Consider the following 14597-nt stretch of genomic DNA (forward strand, 5'->3'; position numbering starts at 1 on the left):
TTTATTCCATTTTTAAATTTGATCCAGAAAACGCTTCGAAGGACAATTCTCGCACAAATTCTCTCAACCCTTACCAAGAGCACTTTCCTGGCGCGAAGCGTACATTCTTTCTAACTCGAGGCGTTTCTTGCTTACGGTCACACACCTTCTTGCACGGCGCGCGTTAAATGGAGATCTGTTCGCGTCGTAATAGCAGTCGCGAGACAGTCTCCTCTTCCTACATGACGCTACAAAATTGATACATCCTTGCGTAAATTGATTCACCCCCGGTCCCCTTGTTCGCGCGTTCCCGGCTACTCTGGAGGGAAAAAACAAGGCGCTTCTTATTGTGAAAATTATTACAGTACCGCCGGAGCAGCTTAGTATATTGGACGAAGACGGAGGGTTTCATATTCCCCATTACATCCTCGGCCCGTACAGCGAGGGAGCGTCTCTCAATATCACGTGTGTCGCCGCTGGTGGTAAGTGCATGACGCCTCGATGCACTTCCGGTGCATTCGCCTGGCGTAACGCTATTGCTCCGACCTGCGGCACGAAACAAACGCGACTCAATTTCTTTGACGTTTCGGCCGAACATATTACCCGTGACTTCACATTTAATATTTCCAATGATAAGTAAGATAAGACAAGCCAGCTGTCTGGTCTTGATGTTCTTTTTTTGTTAATAATTGCTTAGGAAATGGTGGTTTTATGGAAAACGGATTAACTTGAGCGGTGCATATATTCGCTGTTACGGAAATTCGTGGTTTATGTTTTGATACCTGGGAAACTTTATATAGTTTTAGCTTTATTGTAAATAATGTGACTGTACATTAAATCGGCTGTTCGCGTTACGGAGCGTCGAGTTGGGATGTGATTACACGCCGAGCGGGTGCCATTAATGCAACGTGGCGATGCATGCTCGCTACTGGAATATTCTGGACCTTTATGCTTCTTTAGGACGACCACAACCACGAGTGACATGGTGGCAGGAGAATGCTCTGCTGGACGACAGCTACGAGACCGTGAGCATTAAAAAGGTCCGCAACGTGCTGCGATTGGAAAAGTTAGGGCGCGAGCATTTGCATGCGGTTCTGACCTGTCAAGCCTCGAACAACAACGTGAAAGCGCCAATATCAAGCTCGGTTTCACTCAATATGAACTGTAAGTACCGACAAGAAACGTCACGGCAATAAGATTTAGTATAAAAAATTTTTCTTTTACATGTCCAGTTTCCACAAGAAAATCAAATAGCTCTTTGCACGCAACATTGTATGCCATAGCACGGGGAAATATATCGTAGATAAATGAAAAGAAGTAATGATTCAGTCAATTTTATTTTAATCTCATCAGCATTATTTTTTAAATATTTTGCATGGAAGATTGATAAATCAGGAGTGTTTTATTTCGACTAATAATTAATGTATGATTGAAAAATTGCAAAACATGATAGTATCATTATCGTTATCATTATCGATTATAACATTGTCATGAATGTGATGTTAAAACACATAATTAATTCACTCTATTAACAAATACCTATGTGTAACATTTGGGATCACATTTTCTTTATTAATGATGATTTAATCTAGTTCCTTCATATTGAATTAAATCATACTAGTTTAGAGATTATCACGGTTATCACAACTTATTCAGGAAACGTTAGGAAATTTAGCCCTTATCGGAGAAATTTCTATTAACTTTACGAGTGTGCCCGGATCAATGGGTACTTAAATCCGAGTGCGACACACTCTTTTGCAGTGAAACCGCTCTGGGTCCGGATTCAAGGAGAGAACCGTCCATTTAGCGCCGACAAGACCTACGAGATAGGTTGCGAGGTCGTTGGAGCCAGGCCGAGGCCAACGATCACATGGTCCAAAGGGAACATGATACTGCGAAATGCACGACAGACGGTACGATTTTAAATAGATTGTCGGGAGACGATTTAGTGCACTCTCGCAGATTGCACGGAACACACATTTGAGGATTCTTCTCACGTTTCTGCAATTATTCTTCGCCTTCCGTAGTTGTAAAGATCGGAAGAATAGAATTAATATACGTAAAACCGTATCACTCGGTTAAGAAGTTTCTTAACATTTCATGCTACTTTCCATTCGCAGTCGGAAGCTCTTACAAATGAGAGAGTCTTCCTGCGAAAATTACTCGACGTAGAACCAACGAAGTACGCGTGTGCGTAATTGATGCCGCCTAGGGATTCTAATTTAATCCATCACGATGGCAATTCGATCCCGGGGCGTGTGCATATCGCTATTATTAGATTGTTCGGCAAACTGTTTTAAATTCATGAAATCCCGGTAGATGAGTCCCGATGGCAACACAACAACCAGCACCCTCACATTCGTGCCGAATATCGAAGACGCCGGAAAGATCCTCTACTGTCGCGCCAGCGTGCCAGATATTCCGGACTCGGAGATGGAGGAAGGATGGAACCTCAACATATATCGTGAGTGTGTTTTCACAGAAACGCAGCGGGGGGGTGCCCGCAATTTCGCGATGCGTATGCAACCGCGCGTCGCACTCTGAGTGGAGTCTCCTGTGTCATTCCTAATATTTTTATAAGCACGTAGCGCATGAAAGTGTGTGTGTGTGTGCGCGCGCGCGCGTGTGTATATATGAGTTGCAAAATCAACGTTAAAATTTCAATCGCGAGAACTTACTTCAAACCAGCGACCTTTGTGTCGATATATCGATGATACCATTCGAGCAACAACATTTATTGTTGGAATCGAATCTGATTGCACCTTGGCAGCCACGTTTCCCCTTCTGATACTCTTTAGTGTTTCACGACACGACGCAATCACATGTGTACATCCTCGACAACATTTTCCGTGTCATATTAGTTCTTTTAAATTCAACACGCGCGAGAATAGAAACGGTAGTAAAAACTCAACGGTCGTTGGTGGGCGTCAATGCGTCCATAGGTGTCGTACTTCAAATTGCACCCTCGGCGCAATTTTCCGGCGATATTAATATATAAAAGTTGTAGAACGAATCGCTGCGAAGCGTCGCAGCCCGCTGCACGGGCCGGGATTAACGCTGTGATTTCGCTGTCTAATACAAAAGTTTCTCTGGCCGGTTCAGGCAAATGAGAGAGAGAGAGAGAGAGAGTGAGTGAGTGAGTGAAAGAGTGAGAAAGTGAGAGGAGAAAGGGGAGAGTTCCGTGTGGAAATTAATAGCACATGCCGATCCGCCAGGCTGAAGATTCAGCCCGATTTCGCGACGCGTTTCCACCACTTTGACTACCTTGGCAGCCCCATTTTCTCGTCTTTTCACGGTTTTTTCCATTAGTCGTGCTCGCCTGTAATTCCACGGCGGGTGGAGCTGGAAGCGGTGAGGAAATTCATTCGTTTATTGCGAGCGCGAATCGGCGAAACGATGGAATTATCGGATCCGCGCGGCTCTGCCGCGAAAGGAATCGTAAGTAACGTTCGATATGGCGCCGATTTTTTTCCTGAAGATAATACCGCAGAATGGGCGCCGGACGATGCTCTCCCATTGGGAAAATGCGCCAGCATTCGATGCGGTTGCCCAGTTATTTACGACGATGCAACGATAATCGATGAGTGAAAGCACACCCCGCTGGAAATTATGCTATTATCACAGCGTTATTCAGTGTTTTAATAAATACCGAGATCATTTATCAGTGGAACGATTTTCCAATAATTCATGTAAGAGATTCGTTATACGTTTCCATGTTACTTAATCAAACATTTTGAGGCTTGGTAGGTCATTAATTAAGTAATCCAGATCTAAATGATGAATCAAGCTAAAATACTTATAATAGCATAACATAATTTATCGTATATTAATTTTATAGCAGGATAGACAACTTAAATAAAAAACTAGAATTCTTCAAAAATTGCAATATTTTTATCGAAATCTTAGATGCGATCGGAATTATTTAATTAATGACCCAATATTCAATAACTAAATCTATCATAAGTGAAAACATGAACTTGAAACTTGACGATGTTGAAACGTGCAATATAGCACAATCGTGTAGTTTAACGAAACTTGTATCTAAAAGATATAATTATATATATAATTTAAAAATACAGTGTAATTCTTATAGATAACAATTTTTTAATTCTAAACCAAGCTAAGATATGTATAAAACAAGTTTCGATTGCTTTTCCTTGTCTGTACACTCGTTCTTCGCGTTTTTTTACGTGACATTTCGGTCTTAATAGCTTTAATTACTGTGTCTGTAATTAAACCGGCGTCTCTCATATCGGCGCATTTCGCGCGCGGCTTTGATGTCGATTCTGTTTTCAGACGAGCCTGTGGTTACCCTCGAGCTTGGCAGCAATTTGAATTCGAGCGCTATTCGGGAGGGTATCGACGTTTACTTCGAGTGCAACATCAAGTCCAATCCCTGGGTTTACAAGGTTTCCTGGCGCCATAACGTGAGTCCACACTCTGCACGAGCTACGCGTGCAGATAACGAATCCGGTTCAGAAATCGATAATATAAGCCGGCGAAGCTTAATCGCGTCGAGATAAGGGAACGGCAGCGCGCACCTGCGACACACGAACTTCCGGCCGAAAACTCGCGCGTTTCATCCCGGATTCGTATCGCCGTGACGCTACGCAGGGCGCATACAAAACGGACTTTCCCCAGATAGTAATTAACCGTCGGAGAGCTTTCGAGATTTCCTCGAGTAATCTGAACATTGTGTCTCATCAGGAGTCCTTTTCCTCATCTCATGCTGGAGCAACGTAACTTCCGGCCTGACACTTCGGGAGAATACCGGATGCGCGAAAAGATAACGCCGGGGATGTTACGGTATCCGTTTCCGGCCGCTTAAACATTAATCAGCGGATGTCGCGCGCACGAAGACGATTTCAATTTTTCTTTTATCCATGTTAAGATAATCCGCGTGTTCGATATTGGATTCCTAACGCGGATATCGGACTTTTCGCAAATTCGGTGATTTATTGGGATCCACATCACTTTGTCCGAATTTATTACAAGCTACTCGAACATGCTAGGTTTTTAGAATGATTCGCGATGATTAATGCGAAGTGAAAAGCAGCAGCATAAATCGAACTGCAGATATAAATGGGGGGTACTTTATCAGCGATTAATAAGAATGCGTTTCGTCACTGCCGAATGTGCTTTAATTCCTCCACTCGTTTCGAACGTTTTGCCTTTATCGTTGATAAAGTCATACGTGCAATTGATTCGGAACTGATAGCGTAGCATAAATCATAGATATAAATCAAAATATGCCTCGTGAATTGAACGACGGGGGAAGCAATTGCTTTCAGTCACTGGGCATTTATTTTTAATCCTACAGAACAGATTTTTTTTACTGCCGTTAAACTGTGCGTGTTTACGATGTTTAAACAATGGATCGACTGGATGTCATTAAATTGATCGATAGTAAGTTTTAAGCACATTTCTTGACAAATGTTTTTGTCTTAAATTTCGACATTGAATGTTTGAATACATAAAACGTACGTACTTAATATTATTATTTATAATAAAACCACACAAATGAATAATAATAATTATTAAATTAACGTATTTGCAGTAATTAAATTTTGATTCCTGAAAAATTACTCGCGAATTTTAAATTGTTCAAAATATCTAATTATTAATATTTTGGTTTACTTTTACTTTTATATCTTATTGAGAAAAATATATGTACTATACTGTTATAATGTTCAAATTTTTGCGGCATTTTCTTCTCGAACTTCGATATTCATCCGAACCAATTTCACAGCTCTTATCACGAATGTCGTATACGCGGAAACATCGTAAACGCAAATCCCAATCAATTCCCTCGATTCCAAGATCTCAAATTTGTTTCGCGAAAACTCAAAGCCGCTTTCGCAGCTTCGAAAGTCGCACGTGCGACGAGAGAACGCGGAAGAACGAAAAATTGTCAGCGCTCCTCGCCGCGAATTTCTCACGCGGGATTTATTGTCGCTTAGCCCGTGCTGAAAAACACAAAAAAATATATTCGCAATTTTTACAAAATAGCGATAATATCTCACGTAATATTTATATTTTCCATCTATTTCTGTTTACATTTTATACATTGTGTCTTGTCAGTACTATTTTGTTTTTATTATTTATTTCTTTTTTTTAGCACTGTGTTTTTTATTTTTTATCTTGTTATCTGATGTACTTCTGTAATATCAGTCAAAGAAAATACGAAAGGCTGTTTCATCATTGAAAGAGTATTCTATTTCTTATAAATATGTCCATTTCTTAAAAGCATACTTTAGTCACAATGGAAATCATAATTTCTGATATACCTAACTACGCAAAGTTTCGATTGCACACACAGTTCTTTCTTATAATTTACAAGTTACTGACTCTTCTTTATAAATTTAAGCAGCATATGTTACTTGCACGCTGAAATACGTTCCTGTGTTTGTTCACGGTGACCGAGCACAAGTACATACATTGGTTTGATTTCGCATTCGCAGGGCAATCCGCTGTATCACAATCCGGCGACCGGAACGATAATAAGTAATCAGAGCCTGGTTCTGCAAAGCGTCACTCGCAGTAGAGCTGGGATTTACACGTGCATTGGCAATAATCAAGAGGGCGATGGCGAGAGCAATCCACTGAACTTGGACATAAAGTGTGAGTATCTGTTACACGCATTTCCTGTATGTCATCCGCCACAATCTGCATTTGGTCCTCTAATTAAGTTCTACACTATTCTCCACTCAAGATGGTAATTCACCGTAATGTCCATATCGAAACTTTTAAGACACGTGCCTCTTCTTTACTCAGAAATGAATAAACTCCTGTTTGCAACATTATCTGTAACAATAAACAGCAAAGTATTAATAAAAGTAGCATGATAAAAAATAATATACGGATATAAAAATAAAATCTGGATATTTCCAGATGCATATCCGGGAAACATTTTCTTCGGGGAGAAACGCCTGAGTTGCAACATTAAACTTTGTAATCTCTCATCAAATGTAATTTCTCGGTATTTTGCCTCCGTGTCCGTATCAGGTGAAGAATAATTCCAGTTATAGCCGGAAACGGAGGCAGGCAATACGCCACGTCCTCTTCCGAATCTAGAGTCGGTGGACCAGGCGCTAGAGTTAATTTCTGTGTCACTGCGTTTGCACTGTGTGATACTGACGTACCGGTATGCACCGAGTCGACATTAAATCAGCTTAGGGGCTCGCTTTGTTTACGAGGGACATAAATCTGGCGCGTAGGAGGAAATGTCCGCGCATTCGGAGTGCGCGCGACGAGATCTCCGCTTCATATCGACGTTTAATATCTTGGCGTCGCGCACTATAAAAGAAAACAAGGTTTCATAAAGGCACGGAGGCGGAGGCGGCCAAACGGGCGACCGTAAGTCAATTTCATATGCGCGCATTAACTTAAACACTATAAGCAAGTTTTGACAGCTCTTTCAGAGTGTTGTAAAAAAGATTACAAACCCGAATATTAGTTCCGAACGTTATGAGTCGTAAAACTCGAGAGATGCTACAAGGGAGCGCGTTAGTAGGGAGTTAGTGCACAATTAGCTGACGGATTTCTGCGCGAGACCAACGAAACCTCGACGATGACGGCTCAAAATGACACGTTTACTCTGTCGCACATTTAATCGAAGAGTTTTTCACCTTGCCGCCATCATCCATCTTGCCTTAAAGTTGTATTTGATTATCGATGTCACGAGCATGATTTCATAAATCATAACTTCAAAAATCATTCGCGCGGCGCGGAACCTTTTATTTCATTTTATTTTCATTCTTCGATAAAGTAGAGTAAAGCTCGCATCTGTAAATGTAGGTATCGCCGTCTCCTCGCTACTCGCTTGTGTAAATTTATTATAGTGATGTATGCACGTTCTCCCTTTTTGTACTTTTATCTCTAAGTGGAATGTCTTTCATCGTGCGCAGTTCAGTGAGTGTTAAATCACTCCGATCTTTTACATAGGAACGCATGCGCATAACTGAGCAGTTCTACTGTAAGTCATGACTCATGACATGTAACACCATTCAGATAATAACTTATCGATAGCAGTAATTTTTAATGTACATACATGAAGTACCCAATCTAAGTGGATTAATAATCAATCAGTTTAAATATCTCTATCCTTCTCTTTCTTAATTTCCCTACAGATTTTAACAAAGTTATGTTGTAAGCGTGACATTTAATATAATTTCGCGGAGTAAAGTCAACGAAAAACTCACGAGGGAAGAGATAATAAAAAAATTATATTAACGGAAGAGAAATATGTTAAAAATGTTGGCTCTTGTAATAATAAAGACAAATCAACCTTCAAGCTCAATACGAAGACGTATTTCTGCGTCATCGGTTTCTGTGGTTTAGTGTACAAAGTACAATAAAGTACTATAAAATAAATTTTAATTAATTTTATTATCTACGACCATGTGCAAAATAAAAGGGCGAAATAAAAGACATATTAGACTACGGTTTTATGAAACTGCGAGACGGTTTGAGTTACAATTAAAAGTTAAAGCATGATTAACAAAGTTTTTTTTAATCATTTCATCGCTTTGTGAATACAATATCAGCGAAACGTCCTCCTTTATTATTTAACCGTCTTTGCGAATATGTGTCCTGTAAAGCTTTGAAGTTGCTATGCCGCTCTGCTAATCTTCCCTTTATATCTCTATACGTCTACGTATAATGCATATACCTTGGTACAAATGTTCGGGACATGATCAAATCATATTCCGGGAATATTTTTTCGTGGATTCGCACGTGTGGTCTCGTCGGAACTTGAGCGAAAAGTACGCGAACTTTCGCGCGTAATTGTGCTTGCGATTATATAGGTTTTAATAACCCTTTTGGCAAGGTAAACGGCTGAGTCTCGTGAACGTCGAATATTCCCGTATAATCCGTATTTTCTTTGTTCCTCCGTGCTGCAGCTCCGCTATTTTACAGCTAACTAAGCGGCTTAAGATCTCGGATACAGCAGAGCTCGAAGAAGGAGCTTCTTGCCGCGCGCATAATTATACGTGCTGAAACTGAATTAAAATCTTAAGCTACGTTGCCCGTTTCGCACACGCGAATTCGCAGATTTTCTTGGACGGATTGCGTCTTTGTCTGTTAAAATTCGAGATAGATCTCGGCTTTATGCATTAAATATTTAATGTTATATTTAATAATTGTCAAATATCATTGTCAAATATCAACATTTTTTAAGAAAATGCAAATTTAAAAGAAATGGAATTTTCTAGGAAATAGACTGTTTGATTAAGAACCGAATAGTTCTCTCTTCAAATACTATTTTTCGTTTTATTATCATTAGCTGTAGAAAGTATTATTATTTCGTTTAAAATTTCGTTGAGAATTATATGAAGAATGAAAAATAAAGACTATTTTGACAAAATGCATTAAATAAATAAACTCGATTGTAATTGTTATTAAAATTATACACGGGATATATACGGAAAGGAATTATAAATATCAAAGAACGTTAGTTCTTAGCAGTATATTTCATAATCAAATATAATTAAAATTTGAATGAAATACAACATATGTGATACATGTTGTACGTAACACACGGTGTATGTAAATAAATATTCCCGAGATGCTTCTTGAAAATTCTCAATATTCGCAAGCATGTTTTCTAGACACGAAATATATTTAAAAATTTACAAGCCCGCAATGCGTCTCGACGTCTAACGCGATCACGTCTAACATTTTCAGGCTAGCTTGCCTTAGGCAAATCGATATGAAACTCGCAAATGTAGGATACTTTATGGGTGTATCTTTGCAGATGGTTGTGTAATTACTTCTTGCGCAAAAAATTTACAGGTCTTGCTACCATTGCACAAATTACATGACAAGCATCGTCGTAACAACCTATAATTAATACGCTGAGTCTACAAATGTCGCCATTTAAGCGCTCGTTGGACATAATGTCGGACATAATCGGAGGATTTTAAACTGGGAAGAGCACCGCAATTAAAAGCATTAATAAAAAAGATAATGATTAGTCAGGAACGCAAGTGGTCGTCGACTTATATGTGCAATTTAATATCGTTCAGGATTGATATAAAAAAAAGAAAGAGGAAAGAAAGAATATAAATGTAGTGCACAACGCATTACATAAGTTTATTAAATATTTTATTTTTTATTATGTTGATGAGTGTTTAACGCTAATAAAAATTAAACGAGTTTTCCCTTTCAAGTCGCTCTGTAAATCGATCGTATACGCGGTTTCGCAAAGTGAACGCAAACATGTAACTCTTTAGCCAACGCTGTTGCGCGCAAAGCGTCCAATCCACAGATAGATAGTCCAAACGGAAATTGCGCGATTAATGCTTAATTACAGGCGGCAACAATTTCACGCGGAGCTGCTGCACTTTTATCACGCACGAACTCCGGTCTCCAATGCATAAAATATTAAGCGGCTCCATATATATTTAACGCGGGTATAAATCGGATGATAAGAGGAAGGCAGCAACAACCGGGTCGACCACCAGCTTTAGCTTATTGGGCAATTTTTCTCCTGGTGGTGACATTTGCTTTCCTTGGGACCCCTTTTCCAGCTGATTTTACCATTTTGACACACGCTACGCCGAGAACCGTGATACAATTTATACTTATGACGTATGTAACGGGATTTTGAACGGATACTGCGCGCGCGGAATTAACTGATTACTTTTATCGCGATGCGATTGTTAAGGTTGACGCTCCATTTTGTACGGCGACAAAATCGCGCCGATTTATAACTGACTCGGTCCAGCACGACCGTCTCTGCCACCTCGGCGCAAGTAGATACGTACGTCATCGGTCAACGGTCGTGTTATCGGCGCAATGCTCGCAGAATTCGTTTCGCTAACTTTAGATTCCGCGCGGCCGCTGTAATTTAATTACACGACGAACGGCGCAAACTAGAATGCCACCGCCGCCGCCGCCGTTGCTGCCGGATGAAATATGTCAATGAATTTATCGCAGCCGCGTTGGCCGGACATTTATTCGCGCTGCAAAAGTGAATTCGATTTCTCGCCGGGCGTTTTGATTTATTCGCCGTGATAGATTGGATAGATTATGTAGTCGCGCGAAAAAAAAGCCGAGCCAAGACGTCGCCCGGATGGCGATCGATCGATCGTACGTCGCTCATCTGTAACTCTTGACAATGTACGTCGGCTGCGCGCGCTAAAGTGTTCGCGACGGAATTTCTTCGAGAAATTCTTCGACGCGCTACCAAGTCGTGTATTCCCCGATGGCGCCCACGATGTAATCAATTGCGAAACGTATTAATATATCACACGGCGGTCAACGTGGGATGTAGCCGGCGCATGATTATACTGATAATTATTCCATGGAAGATCAAAGCCGGTTGATAACTCTCTGTGATCGCGTATCACTAAGCTCATTAACGTCACCTAATCGCGGTACCCGATTAAGAGGAGACTCATTACGAAATTCTTCGGCGTTAATGTTCGAGTATCTCTGAATTGTCGTGCCTTATCGCGCGATGTATCACCATTCCACTCGATAACAATCGCGCGTGAGATACGACGCTGCTGGATGGCCCTCGTCGAAGATTCATCGATCGATAGAGTCACGTAGCGCGTGGCCGCGCATCTAACTGGGTCGATTAACGCCAGCTAATTAATGTATCTGATTAAGCAAGGCATCGACGCACATGTATCATCTCAAGTCTCGGCCACGCGCGATCCATATAATATCTGGTATCTCGATAGTCGCGCGCTGCTTGCTCCCGCATGGGCCACGCGAGCGTGTACATCGTCGCCACGACGCGGGCATAAATCTTCGTTATTTGACGTAATGGCCACTCGCGGGGGCCCGCGTGTATATATACACACGCCGTACATTATTATTATTATAAATTTCCATCACGCGCGCCCACGACATTCTTACGAATTTCAGCTGCGAGGTGACGCACGTCCGGCGCCGCGACGCCCACGCGACGCCGATCGACGAAGATTCATGACGCGAATACCGCAAACATAGGATAATATGCCGCACCTTGGGTGTACCCTGTATCGGTCTGTACAGGCATGTCCCTCTCCGGAACTAATGTAGCGTTAAATCTCCCAAGGAATCTGTCACCGGCAGGATATCCGATAAGTCTTGGATCGAAGTCATTGCCCGTGGAACACACGGGTGAATTCACACTGTCAGAACTTTCGGAGATACTTTAACGGGCTATCGAGCATAATCTTGTTTTCCGTTAAAAGCGAGAGGAATTCTTGAGCGTCGAGCGTTCGCAAAAGGAGGTTCGCTTTGTTTCGTTTAAATAAATGAGATGTGTACGTACACTATATTCGGAGCAAGCAGCAGCATCATTCTTATGCGTTTGGCATTCTTACTTGAAATCGAATCTATTTTATATGCATTGCCAAGAAAATATTCTTCATGCACTAACAATAAGAGTATCGAGAGCTTAACTATTCCCGCGACTGTTGTGCATAAACTGTAGAAAATTGAAAACTTCCTTAAGAAACGGAGACTTCTTAAAGAGATAACGCATCAAGTCATAACTGTATAAAATTTTATTGAGGCTTTTAATTTATTAGTCTGAAATTCTTTTGTTATAGCAAAACTTATAGAAATGATAGAATTATATTTATTAGCAGAATTTTTACACACAACTTACGAATTTGAATAACTTCGTATGAAAATCGAAGGACGGAAAGCAAATATGTTTCTAGTGGACATGAAATTCCGAACGGAGGAACAGATTGATCTAATACGGAATAGTAATACTTGCACGCATATAAGTGAAAACTACAAGTTTTCCAATCAAACGTGCTTAGCATTAAAAAAAAGACCGCTGATCGATCTCCCAAACGTTTAAGACACGTTACACCCCGGAGATTCATTCGCTCTCGTAGATAATCGAAGCGGACCGATTCGAATCCCCAAATAGAACAGAAAATAAATTCCCGTGTCCCTTCCGGTGCCTCCTCCGCTCGCGCATCCACGCGCGACAGATCGACGTGCATTTTTCACGATGCAGCCGATATTGCGGCCCGTTGAATTATGCATACATGGTGCAGATATCATTTCGATAGCTAGCATGGAGATAAAGAGAGAGAGAGGGAGAGAGAGAGGAAGAGAGAAAGAGAGGGAGAGAGGTGCTTGACGCGAGCGATCTGTCACTGATGCTTAATGACCGGCATTAATTGGTTATTGTCAGTGCCTCGACCATCGATTATGATATCCGGCGTCCCGTTATATCGAGATACATGCACATTCGCCCGATCTTCGTCGGCATTCGCTTTCGAACGTCGAGGGGAATGAGACGTCTGACGTTGACGAAGAAGATCGTTCAATGTAAATTTCTACGTATCTCGGAAATTCAATATGACTCTTAAAAACGAAGGAAGAAATGCGCTGACCGCATGCATGCTTCGTGACGGTGCATCAGGTTTAACTTCATAGACGATATCGGCATAAGAACCTGCGGTTTGCATTCGTAATGTTATGCGAGTCCATTTCACCGCTTCAATGTATCCCAAAAGTTCCTTGTGGCGCCTGCTTTTGGAGAATTTCCCGGCAAACTTTCAGGCGTCAATTTATTTTCCTTCACGGACATTTTCGAGGAATAGTAAAGTAAAGTAATAAGAAAGTTGCTTAATTTTAATTAGCTGCAAGTGTACTTAGCACTTTCTTGTTCGTTGTTACAGAGTACTGGCAATTTTTTCTGATTTCTCGAGACCAGTGATTGAATTTTATTTCCGATGTCACGATTCACATGCTTGCAAAAACACTCGAGATCGCGCTTGTCCATGAAGAAGGCAAATTCGCTTTCCGAAAATCATAAGATTGCATTATGCCTGTCGCGCTCCGGCACTGTAAAACTCATGACCTTTATTGCAACCTCATGACGTCCTTAAGATACTTTCCGACGATCGCCGTAAAAGAACAAAGGATCGCTTCCATATATATTCCTGCGTGACGGTCGGTTGGCAAGGCGCTTCCCGGGCATTCCAGACATTGCTAAGATCGGACTTTTTTCGACAACTGTCCAAAGTACAAAGGGGATGCAATACGCAGACACCGGATGCCGTCCGGAATTTTATGACTGATCTAATCAATGAAGGGTCAGTCTCTATATGTATGCCGGATATCCCGCATGCTCTACGGCTCTCCACTTCCACGTCCGAAGTATTATTGAATTTCCAGACGAGGCGGACTAGACTTCCGCTCTGAGTCGAGGTCGCAGGGGATCCTTTGTCAGCTTACACCGAATATCTTCTTTCGTCCGTGGAAGTGAATGTCAATTGCAGAAACTGCTGGGGATAACGATCGATCGCGAGTCTCGGGTGTAAACGCGTACGAGTGCGTCGGGACACATAATTTTACAATACGACATGTTTATATTATTATATATACATATATATACGAGAGTTATCGGTATTTTTGATGCTATGAAAAATATTACCAAGAAAAAGAAAGAGAGGGAGAAAATATGTTGCAAAATATAAATTCAGCGTTTAAGGAGCTGTGTTTTAAACATGCTTACGCAATCTCTTCAGTGCAAAAGTTCAGTTGCAAACTACGTCGGGCGAAGTAATACTTGAGAACGCGCACATTTCTACTTCTTTTCTTGCAGCAAGTAAAAAAACGTCGCGCGTAGTTGAAAGCTTATTTTTTCACGG

General features: G+C 41.2%; 1 protein-coding gene across 7 annotated transcripts in view; it reads left to right on the forward strand.

Moving 5' to 3' along the window:
* Positions 1-14597, forward strand: part of LOC105287868 (nephrin) — a 215526-nt gene that overhangs the window by 185462 nt on the left and 15467 nt on the right. For all 7 annotated transcript variants that reach the window (XM_011353701.3, XM_011353702.3, XM_011353704.3 and 4 more), the window contains exons 5-10: positions 345-461; positions 940-1143; positions 1741-1892; positions 2299-2443; positions 4276-4406; positions 6441-6600. In XM_011353701.3, coding sequence (XP_011352003.1) covers positions 345-461; positions 940-1143; positions 1741-1892; positions 2299-2443; positions 4276-4406; positions 6441-6600 — 909 coding nt within the window. The remainder of the gene's footprint in view (positions 1-344; positions 462-939; positions 1144-1740; positions 1893-2298; positions 2444-4275; positions 4407-6440; positions 6601-14597) is intronic.

This window comes from Ooceraea biroi, chromosome 8, assembly GCF_003672135.1.
Source record: "Ooceraea biroi isolate clonal line C1 chromosome 8, Obir_v5.4, whole genome shotgun sequence".
Lineage (NCBI taxonomy): Eukaryota > Metazoa > Arthropoda > Insecta > Hymenoptera > Formicidae > Ooceraea > Ooceraea biroi.